The sequence below is a fragment of the Parasteatoda tepidariorum genome, chromosome 8, assembly GCF_982258835.1.
Source record: "Parasteatoda tepidariorum strain Cologne lab strain chromosome 8, Ptep-v5.0, whole genome shotgun sequence".
Classification (NCBI taxonomy): Eukaryota; Metazoa; Arthropoda; class Arachnida; order Araneae; family Theridiidae; genus Parasteatoda; species Parasteatoda tepidariorum.
In genome coordinates, this window is record NC_141762.1 from 33,560,344 (window position 1) to 33,582,565 (window position 22,222).

A 22,222-nucleotide genomic window follows, 5' to 3' on the forward strand; every position below is an offset into this window, starting at 1 on the left:
ACCCATGCTCGGAAATGTCATTGCACGCGGTTCGATGAACTTCCTTATTATGACTTGTACAGAAGCATACGAAGAGACAGTTCATAAAAGGGTAGCACCCCTAGTGGCATATGACGAGATTTCAGGGGTTGAGTTTCTATGCACTTTTAATACTGATGATGTGCGATGACTCTTTACAAGTTTGCCGCAACATTTATGCCCCCGTTGTATATAATGCTTTTAAACTTGTACATTTCAATAAAAAATAGACTAAAAATGTTATTCAAAAAACTATGTCTTGGAAAGAAGAACCGATTGCAGATTTGAAATGAGCAGTATGAAAAATCCAAAATTTTTTAATTCTCTTTCAACAGAAATTTTTTTCCACCTACAATTTTTTTTAAACTCTTGATTCTATTTTGGGTCTTTTAATAAGTTTTATTCGACCAGTTTTTAATTGAAATAAAATGTTTCCGCCAAACTTCATTTTGCACTGAAACTTATCCTTCTAATATCATGAATTATCTTTGATAATGGAAAATAAACATTTTGCTGAGAAACTGTCTGTGTATTAAAGTGAACTTTGACCTATCTTTGCACTGGTATAATTTAAGTTTCCTTTTATAGATAGTTAAGAAGGCTAAAAAATGTCTTTGGAATCAGCAGTTTTTATTTTCGTGTTCCCGTATCTGGAAAAAATATTGATACAATGTAACATTATACGCTGTTATTTAAGGTAAACTGTTTGCTTCATCAGCTAAACATAAATTATGTTATTTCAAATTTTTTAATATTAGAAGAATAACGTAAGTTTCTTTTTCCTAACAAAGAGGTATAAAGGCTTTATTGAAAAAAGAGGGTTAATGAGGGTTAAAAAATACCCAATTAGACTCAATTTTATGTTTACACAAGTTATTTCTATTTTATTTTAAAACTAGTACACATATAAAACAATAAAACCTATGACTGCAATAAATACTTAAACAAAAAAAATTTTTTTTTTTTAAATCCAGTTAGTTCTTTATGCCATATAATTATTTTAGAAGTATGAAATGAATTCTTTTAAAGAAAATAACTTAAAAGAAACCTAAAGTAAAATAATATTTTAAAGAAAATAATCTTGATAACATTTTGGGTTTTAAACATCAACATCATGTAGCACACCCCGTCCCTCTATTTCTTAGTTTGTTTTTCTTCAAAATGGTTAAAATAGAGATTTACTGATAGATTTAGAAATACTATTTTTATAATCATTATTTTTAAGACATTGTAGTTAGGAGCATTCGGTAAGGGGCATTCGTGCATAATTCCCGAGATTAAAAGTTATTCTAGATTCTTGACTTTTTTTTAAATGTCTAGATTTTTTTGAAGTTGAATTCTTCCAGGGAGAAAGGTTTTCTCCCAATGATGGCGAATAAGTCCTCTTACTTCTTTGGATAATTTACTTCCTTTCTTTTTTGTTTTTACGTAAAACATAGTTTATAGCACTCTTTGTCTTTTCAACTTAGAGCATAACTTTTTCTGACTCAAAATACTAATCAGCAATGTCGACGTCTTTCTTTATCACGTCTTATAACTTTGCAAGCAGTTTAATTTATTTTAATGTGGAATTAGCATTATTTGGATTAATTCGATTAATTAATCTGAATAATGATTTAATGTATCAAGAGAGTCTCGTTATCATCGCTCTTATGGCTGTTTTTCGAAGTCTCCGTCGTTGTATGAAATGATGCCTATTTACGAATAATATGCTATTTTTATAACTGCAGTGAATTTTCAACTATTACTCATGAATGTTAGGTCAAGTTTAGCTTATCTAAAGCCAGCGCTGTTAACGCCTATTTCTAAAATGTTGCAAAACGTCAATGTGGAGAAAAGCCACAGTTTTGCGAAAAAGAATAACGTTTGTGTTTTAATCTTTTAATATTAAAAACTTACACCAGCGCTGAATTACCTGGGCTCCTAAAATTTTTCATAAACTGAGGATAAGGCAGTGATTTTGATAATTTTCATCTAGATGGAAAAATGTCACCAAATTGGTGATTTTTAAAAACATTTAATAACTTTTAAAATATTTTAAATATTTGTGTTTTCTAAAGTGCAGATAATTCTGCACGGCAAGATTATGTATGTATTTTAAAATTTTCGCATTGCTTTAAATGTAAGGCAATTAAATTTTGTCTTTTTTTATTTTCATTTGTGATAGAGATTTGAAAAACAGCGTTAACAAATTTGTATTAAATTCTATATTTGATGTACAGTTATTATGAAACACCCTGTATTTTAAATCTTATCGAACCAACCATTGACTGGTGATAGACCAATAAATTAATGATATCTGTCCCCGGGCATGGCCTGAAGAAGGTGCAAAATTTATGAAAAATAATTTAAAATAAATTTCGAAATAAACTATTTTTCTTTTTTTTTTTTTAAATATTACTACTTTACGTTGTCGAAAAAATATTCTATTTAACCCCTTGACGCGTCTGGGACACCGGTGATCTTTTGCTATATTTTTTTCTGCCGCTTTAATTATATGCAAAAATGTATTTTCGTACTTTTTAACTGTAAAAAACATCCAATTAGTTACTAGAAATTTGTTAGATTAGCGGAATTTCACTTGTACTAAAATATAAAATCAAAAAAAGTAGTTTAATTAATTTATATTCAAAGATTTATCAATAATTAATTTTGTAAATTAAAGAAATTTCAACGACGAATAACTGTTTCCATTTTATCTAAATAACTGCAAATAAATGCTAATTTGAATAATTGTTTGGAAGTAAGCTGTGTTTGGAAGATTTTGCCTTTAACAAAAACAAAAAAAAAATACTTGGTGTTTCATGTTGTATATCAAAACCATAAATTATTAATATGCTAAATATAATATTTTTCACTTATTTAGACTAAAATTAATACAAAAAAATGAGAAAGAGTATGAAAAATATGTTTCATTTAAAATTCTGCGACAATGGGTTAAAGTTGAAAAATCTTATTCTATGTAAAATTTAAAAATTCAATGCCTAGTGCGGCGGGTCTTACTTAATCATTTTAAAGTGGTCCCGATAAGGCCCCTATAAGTCTCACCATTAAACGCAAGGCAGCGCAAAAACTGAATTTGTCCCCAAGAGCTGTAAACCATAGCTATGTATCTGTGATGTAATAGTAAACATTAGAACTATGTATGTTATAATAGTCCTACATAAGTCGTAGTAAGAATTTAGCGCTCGACATCGAAATTCCAAAAAAAAAAAGAAGAAGAAAGAAATCCAGGAAAAAAAATAATCGTTTCGTTTTTGTTTCACATAAAGCTAAGCAAATATTATGATTTTTTTTATGATGGCGCAGCACTTGAAAAATTCCAAGCACCTGCTGGAACTGACAACATGAAAGTGCGTTGTTCTAATTGTTTCGCGCGTGATATTTGACAGAAGGATATGATTATGTCATTCTTATAACAAAGACAAAAATGAAATTGGATTCATCTCTCATGATTCACTAGAAATACTAAAAAATTACTGAATACTAATAATATTAACAACCCTTAAATCTTTATAGTCACAGTGATGCCAATTAGAATAATTATATTTTGGAACATACTTGTCACCTCTAGAAACTCCTGCTGAGTCAAAAATTGTCCAAATAAACATGTTTTAATAGGTTTTGTTTTTAATTACTTTTTAAAAATTTTTTGGATTCTTTATTTAATTATAAACAATAATTTCAATAGGCACAACAGCATTGAGCGATTTTTTCATTTTATGACGTAATAAAGTTAACTGTTAATAAAATCTTATGGTTAAGATGTTAATTTTTACTTCAAGCCTGTTTAACATTAAGAAACACCGCTTTTAAATTCTGTATAGAGACTGAAATTTTCTTCCAAGAACAAGTAGAACTCGATGTTTTACAGAACCGGTCGGATCACGCTTTTGGGGCTGAAAATTGAGGTAATTGTTTACATTGTGAGCGAAACAATCAATTTTCAAAATATTTTAAAGTATTCAGATTATTTTCATATTTAATAATAATAATATGCAGATGGGGGTGTATTTTCGTTTAAAAAAATGGAGATCGAGTGGCGACTTGAAGAAAATGCTTCAATCGCCATTTGTTACAGTTAGTCGCTGTCAGTTTTCTATCAAATTATATGAAGTCATTACACTCCATTAAGAAAAAAAGTAAGTTTGTTTAATCAAAAAAGGCAGAAAAACAATTGCCGATCCCTAAGATGTGCATCTATATAATTTATTTAAAATTTATATTTGGAGATATTAAAGTCACTTATGTCCTTGATATTTTTTTGAAAATATAACGCTCATACTTCTCCCATTTTAAAATAAAAATTTTTTAGAGTATCCAAATAAATTAATTTTGTAAAGATAGTTTTAGAAATGCATAATTCTGGATTAGAGCAAACCTTTAAATGTGATTTTTAATCCATACTATTAGAAATTTCTCTGAAAAAATGGTAAAATAACAATGTATTTAATTGTTATTTTATACCACATTGTATAATTACCACATTCAAGTAAAACAGTCTAATAACCATAAATAAAATGGTATTCAAACTGTTAACAGTGAGAAAAACCGCATATTAACCGTTTTCCCCTAATACAGTTAAACAATCAGGATTTTATCGCCCCAGCTAGGCCTACCTTAGTTCCATACAGATGTGTACATATTATTACCGAGAGGGCTAATCTGTCAATCTCATGACCGGAAGAACGGGGGTTCGAGTCTCGCGTTGACGAAATAATATTCCCTACACTCCTTTCGAAACATATAGATTTTCCAGTGTCCTGTACCCCCCCCCCCCCGATTTGAGATCCTGGACTATTAGAACTCGATACTCTCATTCACGCATAGATGGAAGCACAATAAATCTCATTAGCCCGAAACTATCTCCAACGGCCAGTTAAATTTTTTTTTTTACGATTTCGAAACCATGTTAGTTGTATATGGTTGAAAAACCACATAGTTTTGTAATCATGGTTTTTTTATCCATACTAGTTGTAAACAGTTTTAAAACTATAAAGGTCAAAAATGTTCTTTACTGTAAACTTAACGGTTAATTTGGATAGAGAGAATACTGCCGGTTATTTTACTATAGTTAAATAATGAAAATTCTAACAGGGAAACTGGCTCGACTTAGTTTCTTTTTTTTGATATTTTGCTTGGTAAATATTTTTTTATTTATAATTTGTTTTGTGATTTGTTTTGTAATTTGAATTATAATTTGCTTCATAATTTGTTTCTTATTTAATTTGGATTTGATATTATTTGATTAGGAAAATTTTATATTTAAAAAATAGTCTTAAGAAAATAATTACCGTCTTGAGTTTATTAGTTTTGGAAATTTGGTTTAAAAAAATAATTATGTAAATATATTCACGCATTGAATCTAAGAGAAAACTCAACAGTAATGTCGTATTCTGTTGTCGTATTCTCAATGTCGTATTCGTGAAAAATTCCTCATGATGTTTACTCACAGTGCGCTGTAATTAAAAATAGAATGAAAGAAAATAAGCTAATGAATTATTTAAATTTATGATATGATGAATTTAGAAAGTTGAGGAGCTACATTGGATAAAAATAATGAACTTTAATGATTCAAGAATTTCCACTTTTATCTTTTTAATTTGTTTTACTTCCTATCCATTTAAATTATTTTCAATTAAAATCACATTACTTTTTTTGATTAATTTAATTATTCTAAGGAAAATACGATGAGATTTTAGTCCCTTTAAATCATTTATTTAGTATACTTTACGAACGATTTAAAAATAATCTTTAAAAAATGACGCTCATTTTAATTTTTATTTACGAATTTGAATGATACCAAAGTTAACAGGAATAAAATTTAAACAAATGATGAAATCTATAATACTAATATAAAACAGAGAAAATAATCTTTTAAAAACAATCGTTTGCAGTAAATTAAAAATAATCATTTGAAGTAAATTTAAAATAATAGTTTGCGGGAAATTAAAACTAATCGCTTGAGATGATTGCAGATATATATATATTCAAAACTATTATAAAATTCTATTCTGAAACTTTGAAACTATTCAAAAATTTTACATGATTTGAAATAAAATTTAAATGTTTTGAAACGTTAAAATACTCTTTTAAAATTCATCATTCCAAAAATTTAACAACTTTATTACTACTTCAATGGAATTAAAAATTAACTTCACACAAAATATCGATTGCATATCCACATTATATAATACTTTAAAAAGAAGATGCTTTTTTACATTGAGCAGGTAAGATAGATAATTTCAACATTTAGTGTATCTAAAATACTAAACCGTCGTCAGATGGTAGCACTTTATGCTATGATAAAATTTGGTATTTATCAAGAATTTTTTATCACCATTTATTGAATATTAACATATAGGGAAAAATGGCTGCTACAATCGTAAGCCTTGATGTAAAAGATGTTCGATTTCCAACTTCTTTACAAGGAGATGGTTCGGATGCTATGGTATGTTTGAAATAAATAAAAATTAATTTTTATTATAATATATCTTTAAAGTATAATAAAACTTACTGTAACAACTTCAAGAAATAAGAAGTGATAATTTTTGTCATAAAAGAAGGATAGGGTATACTTTGTGCTATGTAAACAAATGTGAACGTTCTTGCATGAATGGTGAAGCAATAACTTGAAGGTTTCTTGCTTTAGTCTAATATTTTTTAATTCATTGTCATTTAGAAGATTGATTTTAAATTCTGTGTGTAATTTTTGTCTGAATAAGTAGATATAGTGTTTTGTCTCTTAATAAATGGATATAAATACTTAATTCTCAAAAATTTATATCTACCTATTTAGAGTGATGTGTTTTAAAGCGATTTATTAGGATTTCTTCCCATTTGTAGATAACGATTTGTTTCGTAATAAGTGTGAGTGACAAGTATTAAGGTCACAACTGTGTAAATTCTACACTGTCAAAGAATCGCTAACGAAATGCCAAAATAATGCTTTTTATAGTAATGCATTTATTTCAGTAGAAGAAATTTCTGAAGGAATGAAATTGCATGATTTATAATTAATTTATGTTTTTGTTAACTGTAATAAATTACCGTCTGTCTAAATTGGGATAACGGATGACAATTTTCTCTATAAAATGTAAAAAAAAAAGTTATTTTTATTTTTTATTTTTTTTTAAAAAAGCATAAATTGTAGTGAAATGATTTAAAATTTTCTATTTAAGAAATTTCCACGATAGCGAAAATAACAGTATTAAAATAGTTTCTAAATAAAACACTAAATGAAGTTGTAATAAACAAATGAAAAAAGCAAACAAAAAGAAAAAACAAAAAACAAAAAACTGAATTGTGAATTGAACTCTAAGTTAAACTTAGGAAAATACTAAATCAACATATGTCCGAAATTTTTCTTTGACCACAATTAAAAGTTATAAAATAATATTAAAATGAAATAAATAAAAAAAAATGAAATTAAAAGAAATGAAACTAAAAAAAAGTGAAATTAAAATGAATGTATAACAGAACTTCACCAGGGATCACCCTGCATGTATTCATGCTGGGTGCCTCCTTGTGATTACGTATTGATTCCCACCAACGCTCAGAATATTCTAATGCAAATTTAAACTTAACATCTGACCTTAAATCTGAACTTAGCATCTGACCTTAAATCTGAACTTAGCATCTGAACTTAAATCTGAACTTAGCATCTGAATTAACTAGAAATCTGAATTTTTTCCAAAGCCTACGAGCCTATGTTCATAAGATAATAAATAAAAGGCACGTAGCTGAATTCTGCCAGCCATTCACCTTATGTAGTAGAGCACAATCTCCTGCTATTAGCCAAATATATGGAATTATTCATAACTATATAGTGATTTTTGATTAATCCTAGCTTAAAATTGGGGTTAGTTAATCTTATTCAGAGATCGATTAACAAAACAGTATTACATGCGTACTCTGTATCCGCATAAATTCTTTGCACTTATGCGGATGCAGAAGGTTTTCCTCTAGTAGATTATTACAGCATTTGCAGAATATTTTCTTTTTTTAATTTCTTTTTTTTTAAACTTTTAAAAAGCAAATAAGCAAACGAAGAAAAATTGCTAAGACACCTTTTTTTTGAAAAAAAAAAAAAAAAAAAAAAGAACGAGAAACATCTCTAAATTTGTTTCGAATAAAAATTAAAAGTATGAATTGAAAAAACACCACAAAGAACAAAAATTTATTTTTTTTTTTTTACTTAATACACAACTAGAATGAGACAGAACATCTTAACTGTTTCGTCTGCGAACTCTGTGATGAGGAAGAGAAAAACCTCTTTGTACAATTCAGAACTGGTTTTTGCTTATAATCAGAGGAAAGACGAGGTCTGGACAAATTCTATATTCTTTCTCTCTATATTCTTTCCTCTATATTCTTTGGTCTGGATGAGGAAAATATTTGCATTTTGGCATCAAGCTCGGTTAACTGTTAGCTACGTTACCGCATAAAATAAAAAGTTGACTAGTAGTTCATTACAGGCTTATCTGTATTGGTATTTATTCGATTTTTTAGTATCATAGAATAAAATTCAACTTAATTTAAAAAAAAGATATAAGTTCTTATATTTTTAAGAACCTTATATTTGCGTTATAGGTTAGATTAAGCTGACATTTTACAACAATAATTTCTGTTAGACTGCTTTGAGGCTGCACAGAAATTAAATTGCTGCAGATTGCTTCCGAGAATTCTGCTTAATTTCTTGTTTTGTCCATTATACGACAAGCAGAGAAAAATATGCCTTTCTCGCTGATTAAATATAAACGTTTTGCTGGAATTTTCATATAACTTAATTCAGATGCCCACAAATTTTTTTCCACCATTAACTGTTAATGACATTCTTTTGCAGCTTTCCCTGTGTGTAGAATTCATTATTTATTTTTTAATTTAATTTAATTCGAGCATTAACATTTATTTTCTATTAGCATTAAAATCTAATAATTATAATACTTTTTACTGTAAATTATAATAATACTTTATTTTCAGCACGTAGATCCTGACTATTCTTGTGCTTATGTTATATTATTAACATCAGATGGAAATAAAGGTTATGGACTTACTTTTACTTGTGGAAGAGGAACGGATGTTGGTTAGTAATTTATTACATTTTACATGCAATAAAATGAATTGTAATAAGTTGTAGTTTTTTAGAAACTTAATCTTAATCGAAGCGTTGTTTTGCGGAAAAAGAACGTAGACATGTAAAAAGTTCTATAAATGATTAAAATTATACAGAGAAAAAAAGCATTTGAACTTTTTTGTTGTAGCATGAGATTGGAGAGAAGGAAATACATAAAGGATTTCTAATGGGTAAAATTGAAAAGAAATTTGCAGCGAAACTGAATTTTGCCAAAGCCGACCGTACTGTGTATTGGTCAGGGAGCTGACCTCTCTTCTGAAATCTCATCCTCGGTTCCAATTCCGGAGAAGGCATGAATGTTCTTTCATTCCCTGTACTATCTGTCCTTACTGTGGGTGGTTGGCACACTTAATATGATGCACCTGAAAGAGTGGCTAACAAATCTGCCCTACTGATATCTGAATGACGCGTGTCAATCGGGTGAGCATTAGAAGAAAAATAAATTCCAAAAGGGGGATAGATCTCTTGCTTCTGACCTGGGCTCAAATTTCGTACATGACCGACTTCAGACCAGCTCACACTGCTGATATAAAATATTTATAATAGTCTGATAATGTCCAGGATTGGTAAGAGTCCTACTGCTATCCTCGTACTGCTATCCTATTGATGATCACAACGCTCGAATACGCTACCTGTGTGTAGAAGACTTGTTCCATGTCTGACCCTTCCTTCTTCGCTGTTGTATAGGAATGTACTACGATATTTTCCCCTTTCTTAATATTTTTCTTATTTAAATGCAAGGAAACATTTTTTAAAATATCCACGAAGTTTGATTTTAGAACTATGTTTAATGTAGCTATAACTATTCAATGTCGGTTAAATTAAAAAATGAAAATGAATAGAAAAAATGAAATTAAAAAAAATGTCTTTCCGCATTTGATGTGTGGATTAACTGCTCAATATCAGTGAAAAAATGAAATTTAAAAGAATATAATGTCATAAAAATGTTTTTGCAAGAGGGAACACTTTTAGATTCTTTTTTAAAAGAGGGTGAAATGCTGAATCGATTAAAAGACAAAGCGCATCTGTTATATGGATTAACTGTACAATGTTGGTGGCAAAATGAAATAATAATAATAAAAATAAACTGACTTTATTAATACGATGTCTATAATATATGCAATTTGATACTTTTTAACATAACATGATTAAAAAAAACTATCAATTCCTCACTTAACAGCTGTAAAGTTAAACAAAAAAGAAGTTAATTTTAATGCAAAATAAGAATAATTTTAATTATTTCATGAATTTTGAAATTTTTTTGGATTAAAATTATTGATATTTATTCCATATTTTTTTCTATGATTTTTATTTTTTAGAACTTTTTTTCTATTTTTTCTCGAAACCTTTTAATGTCAATGTGAGAGGATTATTGTAATTCCGTTCATAAGCTTTGCGTTAACAAAGTTTCAAAAGCTTCCAATTACTACTTCTAAATCACCTTGCATATTAGAATTCCGAAAAAAAAGAAATTTTTAAATTTTTATTTTTGTTAACTCTTTATATTAATTACTTAAATATGTTTTCAAATTACAGTTGTAGCAGCAATAAAAGCTTTATCTCCAATAGTCATTGGAAGAAATATACTGAGTATCTTTGATAATTTTGCTGGATTTTGGCGAGAATTAACTAGTGACTCTCAATTGAGATGGGTATGTTTAAAAATAATTTTGTATACTAAACAAAAATGTTTTTCTTATACTACAAGACTAAAAGTTTTTCAGTGATGATTATAATTTTTTCCAAAATAATAAAGCTAAGAAAAAATTATTTTTTTGCGCAAGATTATAAAATGTGTTTAATCTAAGAGGATTCCATGAGAATAATAATTATTTATAAATTTATAAATATTTATTATTATTTTATTATATTATTTATATTACATATTATTTATTATTATATATTATTTATTTTAATAATGATCTAAAAAAATTTGGATTTTATAATATACGAATTTTTAGAAATCTTAGTTTAATTTTTAAAAGCCAAAATCTGGAGGAAATCTGTAATTTAGTTCATGAAAATTAAAAATTTAAAAATGTGACTTCTTTGTGATGCTTAAACTAAACTGTTTTGCAGATTGCGACAATTTCCCATGTCCGCTTCTCCATATTTTGAGGGTTAAGAAACCAAATTGAATAAAAGATATGCTTATTCAGAGAAAATAAGTTTCAAAGTCTGATTTTATAATTTAAAATGCACAAGTTAATTAGCATATTTAGGGTTAGGCTGCGAAACCGTAAAAAGTGAATTCTAGTATACTTAAAAATCCGATCATTAGATCAAAAGTTAATCAAAGTGTTTATTTTTTTCTTTGTGCTCTATTTATATGTTTTAAAGGTGTTTCGAATAAATATTTCAGTTCTAAGTTGTTTGATTTATACGGAACACAAACTTCTGTTTGAGGAAATGAGAAGCAGTCGCTGTAATATGCTTACAAATTCATGTAAGCATATTATAAAAAAATGAAAGACTTATTGGCCACATTCGAACCAGCCGTTTTCTCTCTCTTCTCTTCCTAAGGATCTGAGGTGGCAATCTTAATTATAATATCGATTATTCAATGATTATTAATTGCTCAAATGTTCATTTAATAGTAAATTCATTTACGTATGATTTAATAATTAAGTATATGTTTAATTACTTGCTATTTGTCAGTTTAATTATAGATTTCTTTTTACATAATTAATCGGTCTTTAATAAATAATTTAATGACTAAGAACTTACTAATTAATTATATATGTTAGTACTTAGAGTTGTTTTTAGGATTAAACAATAACCATTGTGGTCCACCTTCCTTTACTTAATACATTGCTAACATGATCATTTGACTGAACGTATGAAAAGATTAGTTTTAGTGCAGATAAATAAGTCTTAAACGGTATTGAAAAAACTGTCTATAACATCAAAAATGCTTTACTTTTTAAAAAAAAAATATTTAGGAAGTTATTTTAATTTGAGAGAAAAAGAAAAAAAAAGGTGATAAATTAATTTATAAACTACCCGTTTTTACACTTCAAGTTCTTTAACTTTTCGACCATCATTTTCGTAGATGTTTATTTCATTTTTATTTGTTAGATGGCGACACCATATATCAAGCGATCGTTTGCGTTTTCTTAAAAAATGTCAGTTCAGAAAAGGTAAAATCAGAAAAGGAATGAAGTATGAATGGTATTATGAATTCTTTTAAAATAATGATCTTGGAAAAAAATATTCAGAAGGGCGCTCGTGTTGGTGTCTGAAAAATCATTAAAACTTCAAATATAATTTTCTTATTTATTATAATCGGAGGAATTTTTTATTATACTGCGTAAAACAATAAGGAAAAATAAATTCGAAATAATTTTATTCTATAATGGCATATAGCGATATTATATTATTATATATTATATTATTTCAACAGTTCAAATTGAAAACGGTTCTTATCTGTTTTGAGCCTTTAATATTTTTAAAAATTTTGATATTAATGTTAGAATTTATATTTGGCGATATTTAATCTCACTCTTCTTATTTTTATTTTTTATTTTTCTTTATTAATTTTTTTTGTTAATTTCAGCATCAAGTCAATCGCAAGCCTATAAAATGAAGATCAATTTGTTTTCCGCAATGGATAAATAATCGTTTTAAAAGTAAAAATGCTGACATAAAATTCCGGTATAAAGCGTTTAAAATTACTTCCGAGCAAATTGGAATTTAGAAAAACATTTGCGTTAAGTTCATAAATAAGAAAGATCCTTTCAGCACGTTAAATTTAAACATGGTAGTTGTATTTCAGCGGACTGTACATTGGCCAATTATAGTATTTTTTTTATTGAAAACGTCCAATAGTTTATAATTCTCGTTCTCTTGTTCATCGTTCTCTTCATCGTTCTCTTTGTTCATTTTTCAATACACTTTCGTAATTCGAGATCTAATGATCAGATTTTCATCCTACCAATTCGCTCGATTTCGTAACTTTAAGTTTTTAAGTTCTAATGTTTTAGCACTAAAAACATAATGTAGCGTAAAGAAAAAAAAAAAAAAAAAAAACGCATGACGAAATTTGCCAAAAAACCACTTAAAGTTGCAATACTTTTCATAAAAAAAGGTTATAAACAAATATGGCCCTTTCAGCACGTCAAATTTCTATTCTGTAGTTGCATTTCTGTTGTCTATAGATTAGCCTGCATGATATTTTTTTGCTGCAAGTTCAACAGTTAAGTAATCCTCGAATTAATTATCGAGTGTTGAATTGTTTTATTTCCTCGTACTTCCTGTACATCTTCTACGCATCATACTCATTTCAAGTTTTTAAGTCTTATGGTTTTTCTCAGAGAAGCAAAATGTTACATAAATTTAAACATCCAAAACAGTGGTGGCGCTAACTAATTTTGAATATAGAGAGATACAGAGAGAAATGAGTGAAAGAAAATATGATCATTAAGTCAATAGTTATTTAGGGTGTGTCATTTTGTCCAATCACTGCAGAACAGTTTGACTTTTTGTAACATCCACTTTTTTTATTTTTTAAATTTCTTTCTTGTTTTCTTTTTGTAACTTGACTATGGCTTTGAGATTTGATTTTTTAATATGAGATTTTATTTCTATGAGTTTTTATTTTTCAAATAGAGAAATATACATGTAGTAATTCTAACTGCAGAATAATAACATGTTTCTCAAAAAATGATAACTGAAAAGTAAAAATTGCAGAAAAATAAGGTGAGAAATTTTAAAAGACGCATGATGAAATGAAATTAATTAAATAATTTTTGAAGAAAAAAAATTATTTTGAAGAATAACTGAAAATAACATTAAGCAGCCTATCTTTCGACCGGTTTCCTGATTTAACTTTTGCCCCGTGGTTGGATTTGAAGTCCGCATCTCTTCACATTTACGGGATAAGAAGTCAAAATCCATTTTAAAAAAAACGTTTAATAATTTTTTGGAGCAGCAATAAATTAGTGAAGAAATAAATGGACCAAAAGAATTTTTGAAAATTTGGTTGAAATCTAAAAAATAAAAGTAACATTATGCGACCCTTACTTTTGCCTTGCCACTAGATTTAAGTATTGCCCTGAGCAATTTCTTATCTCCTCATATTTTTAGGTTAAGAAATTCAAATCCATCGTATGTGATGCTTGCTAGCTTACAGTTTTGTTTAGTTAAAAACTAGATTCTCGGATAATTTTTTACACGTTCTTCATAAGTTAAACTTAACTTCATGTCAATCTCTCTTTAGTTCTCAAATGAAGATGTGACATTCTTATCTGTACAGTTGCTAGTTACATTTAAATGTTCTTCGAAGTTCTTTTTATATCCTCACAATTTGGAATGAAGAAATCCAAATTCATCTAAAAAAAAAAAGGTTCTATAATTTAAAGGTACAATAATGAGTTTGTGAAAAATAAATGGATGGAAACAATCTTTGTTTTGATCAATAAGTTTAAGAAATGTGTCTAAATAATTATAAAGTAAAAATAACATTAAGTGAACCAATCTTTCGACTTAAGTGGAACTCATTTTTCGATATTTGAAGGTTAAGAATTTCAAATCCATCATATGCTGATGAATTTCCACATATGATGAATTTGAATTTCTTAACCCCATCATTCATTCATCATTAATCTATTTATCACTGATTTCATTCAAGATTTTAAAAATGCATATTAAAAGTGGTAATTATAGAATACCCTGCATAAAAAAGATAAATGAAGAACAATTTTGATTTGGCCAATACTTATTGTGATTAATTGTGTTACCATATTTGAGTTTTTATGCTTAAACTTGATTGTCAATTTAGTTTATTAAAACTTGAATAATATTTAAAATATATGAATTTTTAAAATGCATAATATATTAAAAGCTACTGCAGCTATTAAAGCTATTATAACTATTAAAGTTATTATAGCTATTAAAATTTTGTTTGAACATTCTTATTAAATTTATTTCGATACTATTTTTCATAAATTCAAAATATTATTAAGTAGATATTTTTTAACCAAAATGTAAATTTTATATTAAAAAATTAAAGTAATTTACTGCGAGAAACAACAAAAATGTACATGGAATAATTTATGTAATTTACTTAAACTTCTTATCTTTTCCTTATCAAATCTTTTCTTTTGAACCAATTGAGGGCAGAAAAAGTAATTACACTTTAAAAGTAATTTTATACAAAAAGGATAAATTTATAAAATCTTTATGAGATACTTTGAGATTAAAGCGATATAAATATCCTCAATTTTATTCACCAAAAATTGAAATTTTCTTTACTTTATTTTTGAAAATATTTCTTTGCTGAATTTTAAGCTTTTTTTCTCTAAAAAGAAATTTTCTCAATAGAATTTTTTAAGGCTTGACTTAATCCACTTATTGCATTGAATATGCAGAAACTTTAAGTAAGTTTCTCAATTTAAAAGTAGTAAATATGTGTTTTCAGTTTTTAGATTCTAGTAAAAGAAACATTTGAATTTTAATACTAAATTCGTTCTTATGTTGGTAGAAATAAAAAAAGAAGTAATTGCTTTTAGCATTCTATGCCATCTGGTTTTGATGTAAAATATTATTTAGGATTAAAAAGATAATTTGTTTTACGCAAATGTAAATAGACTTAAAAAGTATTTCAAATTAGATTGTTTTTTTTTGTATTGAAACGTTTCTGTGAAATTTTTATTTATTTATAAAAAGCAATTTCTATTTGCTTTACTTTGTTTTAAAATGGAATGCAGCTGTTCTTTTAACACCTCAAATTCTATTTCAGGATATGATATATTTCTGTTTGTCATTGTAAATTTTTATAAAAAGTCATTTGAAAGCTAGCAATTAAATTTTTTCATTTTTAATGCAATTTTTTTTTTAAGAAATGTATTCACTTTAGGAAGAGAGTTATTGATTACGGACAACGAAACTTATTGAGGAAAAGCATTTTTCTTATTTTGAGTTAAATTAGTATTTTACTTTTATGAAGAAAAAAACTTTAGAAATACATTTAAATTTTTTAAATGGAATTCGTATAAAAACAAGATAGACATGAACATACAAAACACTAAAAGAAAACGATTTGTTAGGAAGTTGCTTTAGTTTTTAGTTGTTATTAATGTTGTGTGTGTGTGTGTGTTTTATAATATAATACATAGTATTAAAAATACTTCTTGGTTTTGAAAAGCTAACGCAATGTTGAAATCCTTACATACCAATCTTTTAAAAGTTAGCTGAAATATTTTTTTGTAAAAAGCGCATTGTCTCTATAATTCAATCTGAAAGAAAAGAAAAAGTAAAAAATTATACACTCTATAACAAAAAAATCGACGCACCAAGAAGGAGTGGTCCGATTGAAACAAAAATTGGTGGATAGGAAGACAATGTACAGAATAGTAAATGATTAAAATTTCAGAACAATTGAATAATTTATTGCAGAGTTACAGTAACAAGTTCAATAAGGTGTTGACCTGTCTCTAGCCTGGATACAAGCTGCCACACGGCGTGGCATACACCGATAAAGCTCCCGGATGGTCTCTTGCGGTATTTCCTGCCCTAATTCGATCCAATTGTCGAACGAGGTTATCAACATTCCGTGGCAGATGCAATCGCCTTCCCATCATATTCCAGACATGCTCGATGGAAGAGAGATCTGGTGATCTGGCAGGCCAAGGAAGAGTTTGACAAGCTTGCAGACAGTTCATAGCAACACGTGCCGTATGTGGTCTGGCAATTGTCCTGCTGAAAAACCAGTCCAGGGCGCTGCAAAAGGAACGGTAGCAAAACAGGTCTTTGGATGTCGTCGACGTACCATTGTGCAGTAAGTGTACCTCTAATGACGACCAAAGGGGTCCGGCTGTCAAAGGAAATGGCACCCCAGATCATAATGCCTTGTTGAGGGCCGGTGTGGCGTGCAATAGTGAAAGCAGGATCCCCCCTCTGCCCTTTGCGTCTCCAAACAACGTCTTCGATGATCGTTAGGACACAGTTGGAAGCGGGATTCCTCGCTAAAGACTAGACGTCCCCAGTCGGCATCATTCCAGCCTGATCGAGCCATGCACCACTGTAATCTGAAATTTCTAAGCAATCGGATGATTGCTTCTTGGTGTGTCGATTTTTTTGTTATAGAGTATATTTGAAAAAACTGCTTCTTGTTGTAGTTAGTAACAATTATTTAAACTACCATGCAAATATTGAAATCACACGCTAGTGCAGGAAATACTACGTGCTGTTAGAAATCTTCGCGTTAGGAATTTAAAAAAAATTGAATTAAAATTAGTTTTCTTAAAAACACGTTTTTTTCATAATTTAATTTCAAGAGAATGAAAATTTGTTATTAGATATTAGACGATTTAGATTATTAAAGACTAAAATATTTTTACGTTTATTGCCTGCGAATAGAACAGAATTTTAATTAAGAATATAAAAATAAAAATAAAGGATATGGACTTTTTTTGGAAATTGGAAATAGGTTAAGTAAATATTGGTTTTCCTTATAAACATGCCTTTTCCATAATTTAATAGAAAACTAAAGAATAATTTATTCTTAGAGACTTGAATTGTTAAATTATTAAAGACTAAAAGATTTTTAGGGAAATGATTGGTTATTTACGAATGCAGTAGAATTTCAATTAAAAATACAAAAATAAGAATAAAAGAACTGAAATTTAAGAATTACTTTTGGTAATAACTTGAAATAGATTTCGTTAAAACTATTTTTCGTTTAAAACATTATTTTTCTTCAATATAATCTACAACTGAAGGAAAACTTCTTATTAGATATTGGAAGATTATAAGATTTTTAGAGATTAAAAAAATTTTTGGAAATTTATTATTTACTTGCGAATAAAGCAGAATTTTAATTGTGATTTACTGGAATTGAATTAAAAGAACAGGTTAATTTTGGAAATTTGAAATAGATTTAGTTAAAGTTAGTTTTCGATAAAAAAAATTTATTTTTCAATTTAATAGACAGCGAAATGACAAATAATTATTAGAAACTAATATATTTAGATAATAAGGGGTTAAAATATCTCTGAGTAAATTGTTGTTTCTAACGAATAAAAAAGAATTTGAAATAATTTTTAATGAAGATTACATAGATAGAAAAAAAAAGAACAGAAATTTACGAATTGCTTTTAGAAATTTGAAATAGATTATAACTAATTTTTTCTAAATATTTCTTAATAAAAACAATAGTTAAACAAAAAAGCAAAAAGTTAAATAAAAACAAAAAGTTAAATAAAAAGGAAAAAAATATTTGCATGTATTGGTTTTTGCAGGGGTTATCGGTATTGATTTAAATCATAGATTCAAAATTTGTATACGGCAATCCGTAGGAATTAAATAGCATTACCTCTGACCAGTAGGGTAAGTAAGCCATCATATGAATATATGAACTGAAATTAAAATTTACTCTCTTAAATTCTTTTCAGATTCATAATTAAAATTTCCCCTTGTTTTAATATACTTTTTTAATGGAAAAATATCTTTTTCTAATTTTAATTTTTAATAATTTTTAATTTTTTTACTGCTTAGATTGGTCCTGAAAAAGGAGTAATTCATTTAGCAACAGCTGCAATTCTCAATGCATTGTGGGATTTATGGGCAAGAAAGGAAGGAAAACCTTTGTGGAAATTACTAGCTGATATGGTATAGAATTTTTGTATGTTTAGATTATTGATTTTATTACATCAAGTTACTCTCGCCGTAGTTGCATTACTTATTTAAGTTTTTTTGCAATTCTGTTTTTATTTTAAATCCTAAATCTTGATCCCGGTAGCACAAATTCTCCTGCACAGCAGAGGGTGCTGCAGATTATTACAGCATCGCCAGATTACTTTTCATCTTAATTTTCTTCTTTTTTTAAAAAACAAACAAACAAACAAACAAACAAACAAACAAACAAACAAACAAACAAACAAGCAAACAACCAGACAGACAGACAGACAGACGAACAAACAAAGAACAAAAAGTAAAGACTTTTTTTTGTTATTTGGTTACAGGTTCAACTGTATAGTGATTTATTCGATTGTTTTAGTTTCATTGTTTAAAAATTAATTTAAATTTAAGGAACTTAAAAAGTTTTTATGTATAAGGACTTTACATTCGCAAATTTTGCAACATTCATATTTGATTAAGCTGAATTTTTACAACCTAATATCTGTTCCCTGATTGCGTTGAGGTCTGAGATAAAGTTGGATTCATAAAATTAGAGCTGCAGATGTAAATTCTGATTCCGGGCTCTTGATTTTACGCGAGTGACTGTAATTATTCTATCTTCTATCAAATACGAGCATTTATAGTCAATCACGAAAAGTTGGGTTTGAAGTTTAAACTTGTTTTGAGATAAGTTTGTTATGATATTTGTATCGCGAATACTCTGTTAAAAATTCAGGATCAACTGACGGTAAGAAGTATCGACACTCAGGGTGCCATAAAATCCATTTTCCTTACAATCTTTAACTTACCATAAAATTAATTTTTACTGGAACATGTTACGGAACAGAAAACCTGATAATACTGTAATTTTATTTTTATAATAATAATTACAGTAGAAAGAATTGCATTATAAATTATATTTTAAGGTAAAATGGATGTTTTGGATGATGTACCCAAACTGCCGGCATTTTTTCCCGTTATTTGATCCGGAATTTTTTAAATAAGAAAATTTTTTGTATAAGAATATAAAAAATAGACTACCGTTTTCAAGTTGGCATTTTTGCATGCTTGCTTTTCTATACGCTTGCAATAAATTAAAGATTTTAAGGGATCACAATGATAATCGTCATTTTAAAAAAGACTTAAATTTTTTAATTAAGAACATGCTATTGTCGGTTGTTAAGAACATATCTTTGACGATTGTCTGTACGATTTTATAGGAAACGGTTTTAAATAAAATTTTTTTTTTCTTCTGAATACACTATAAAAAATCCCGGATCAAGTTACGGTAAAAGTATCTGTACTCGAGGTGCTGGTACTTTTTACAGTAAAATCCTTATTTTAACGGAGCACAAGACTGAACAAAAAAAATTTAACACTGCTATTTTTACAGTAATGATTACCGTAAAATCACTGAATCTACTTTAATTACATAAATATTGTTGTATAATAACGCTATAATATTTCACGGTAAAAGTGGATTTTACGGTAAATCTGATTTTACGGATAATGTACCCAAAGTGCCAGTACTTCATACCTTAATTTGATTCGGAAATTTTTACAATATAATTTCTTGATGTTGCGGGACATTTAGATATTCTAAAGCTTGCTTTCTTATATCCACTAAGATGCCGCTACTGTGTTCTTCTAATAAACTGTGCTAATAATAAACTTTTTAATTTACAATAAACAATTTAAATCTCTTTCAACTTAATTCTATCTATAAAGAACTATTTTAAATAATGCAACTGTATGAAATATTTAGTTTAAACCACACTGTTAGAAATTCCTCTGAATAAATGGTTAAATAACTATTTATTTAATTGTTATTTTACTATATTCAAACAAAACAGTAAAATAACTATAAATAAGATGGTATTCAAACAGTTTACTGTTAGAAAAACCGCTTATTACCTAATTTCACATAATACGGTTAAATAGCCGGTTAAATAAGCCAACTGCGCTCACTTAATGAATTCACTTCGTTCCTTGGCATCACAATATTTCCTCTCTTCTTTCAACACATGAAGAGTTTTCAGTGTCCTGCACTCCTGAATTTGTGACCCTGGACTATTAGAATACGATAATTTCATTCATGCAAAGATATCAGTACCAAAAACTTTCTAAACACAAATTGTCAAGTATTTCTTATCTCTTACGATAGGTGAAACATCCAGATAATTGATAAAAAAACATTCCGATGTTCATTTGGTAAAACACAACTCATCCGCAACCTACCTCTAATGCACATTACCTAACGAAAAGCCAAGCTCCAATATCTAGTTAAATTTACTTTTTATGAGCTTGAAAGCATGCTAGACGTAAATGGTTAAAAAAGGAATATTTTTGTTTTCATTGTCTTTTCACCATATTAGTTGTAAACGATAACTAATTAGTTTAAACGATCCGGAAAGGTGAAAAAATTTTTGTACCGTAAACTTTACAGCTAATTGTGGACATACCTTTACCGGTTATTTTACCGTAATTTTTGAATGAAAATTCTAACAGTGTATGTGTTCTGATAGTTTAAATAAAATTTAAAATGTTTTATAGTAGTTAAAGAACTTTATATTTTAACATTTAAACTAAAGGAGCCTTGGAATTATGTTAAAGATTACTTTATTCAAAGAAATTGCTCATTCTTCAATGCGATGTTCATTGCAACATTTTTTTTTTAGGAGCCAGAAAAACTCGTCTCTACCATAGATTTTCGTTACATGTTAGTGCTAAGTATTAAAATATAATTTTGGTCAATAACTTCATCATTAACTTCCACTTCAAACTTTCTGAACTTATATATTTCTTTTAGTACTGACGTGATTACAAAAGAGGAAGCTGTAAGTGAGTATATTAAAGATTTATTTTCATGTTTACTTATTTAAGTAATGGCGGTTGTCAGAAAAAAAAATTGTAGATTGTTTTCGACCTTGTGTTTCAACTCGAGCTGGGAAACTTTTTTTGCGAAATTATTATTTTCCAAAGTCTTATTAATTAACATTTTCGAGTGACTCCAATAGAAAAAAAAACTACTCCATGTTAAAAGTTTTAAAAAATCATAATTTTTTTTTTTTTTTACCAAAATAAGATATTTTACCTATACCGTTTAATAACAATAAGGGATATTTTAAATTTACCTTTAATAAGGTACACGGTAAATGTAAATGTTAGTAATATAAAATATTTTGCATTTACATTTTCAATAATGTGTTTACTTCTCGTAATGTAATAATGTAATTTAATTAAATAAGAAATTAAGAAATGAAATATTCTTAAAAATTAATTAATAATGATCATCATTATTTTTGACAACCTCAAATAAATTACAGAAACAAATAGTTAAGGTTTCTTATCAAAATTAATGAATAATAATAGTAATGATGATGATGATGATAAGGAGTATAATAATAATAATTATAATAACATTAAAAATTGTAGATTGTTTTCGACCTT

General features: G+C 27.6%; 1 protein-coding gene across 1 annotated transcript in view; it reads left to right on the plus strand.

The window, feature by feature from the left end:
- Positions 1–6,328: 6,328 nt before the first annotated feature.
- The window catches only part of LOC107454014 (mitochondrial enolase superfamily member 1), a 33,368-nt gene continuing 17,474 nt past the window's right edge, over positions 6,329–22,222 (plus strand). The window contains exons 1-6 of the mRNA XM_043046463.3: positions 6,329–6,469; positions 9,001–9,103; positions 10,691–10,806; positions 18,650–18,763; positions 21,451–21,491; positions 21,582–21,613. Of these exons, the coding sequence (XP_042902397.2) occupies positions 6,389–6,469; positions 9,001–9,103; positions 10,691–10,806; positions 18,650–18,763; positions 21,451–21,491; positions 21,582–21,613 (487 nt within the window). The 5' untranslated portion in view covers positions 6,329–6,388. The remainder of the gene's footprint in view (positions 6,470–9,000; positions 9,104–10,690; positions 10,807–18,649; positions 18,764–21,450; positions 21,492–21,581; positions 21,614–22,222) is intronic.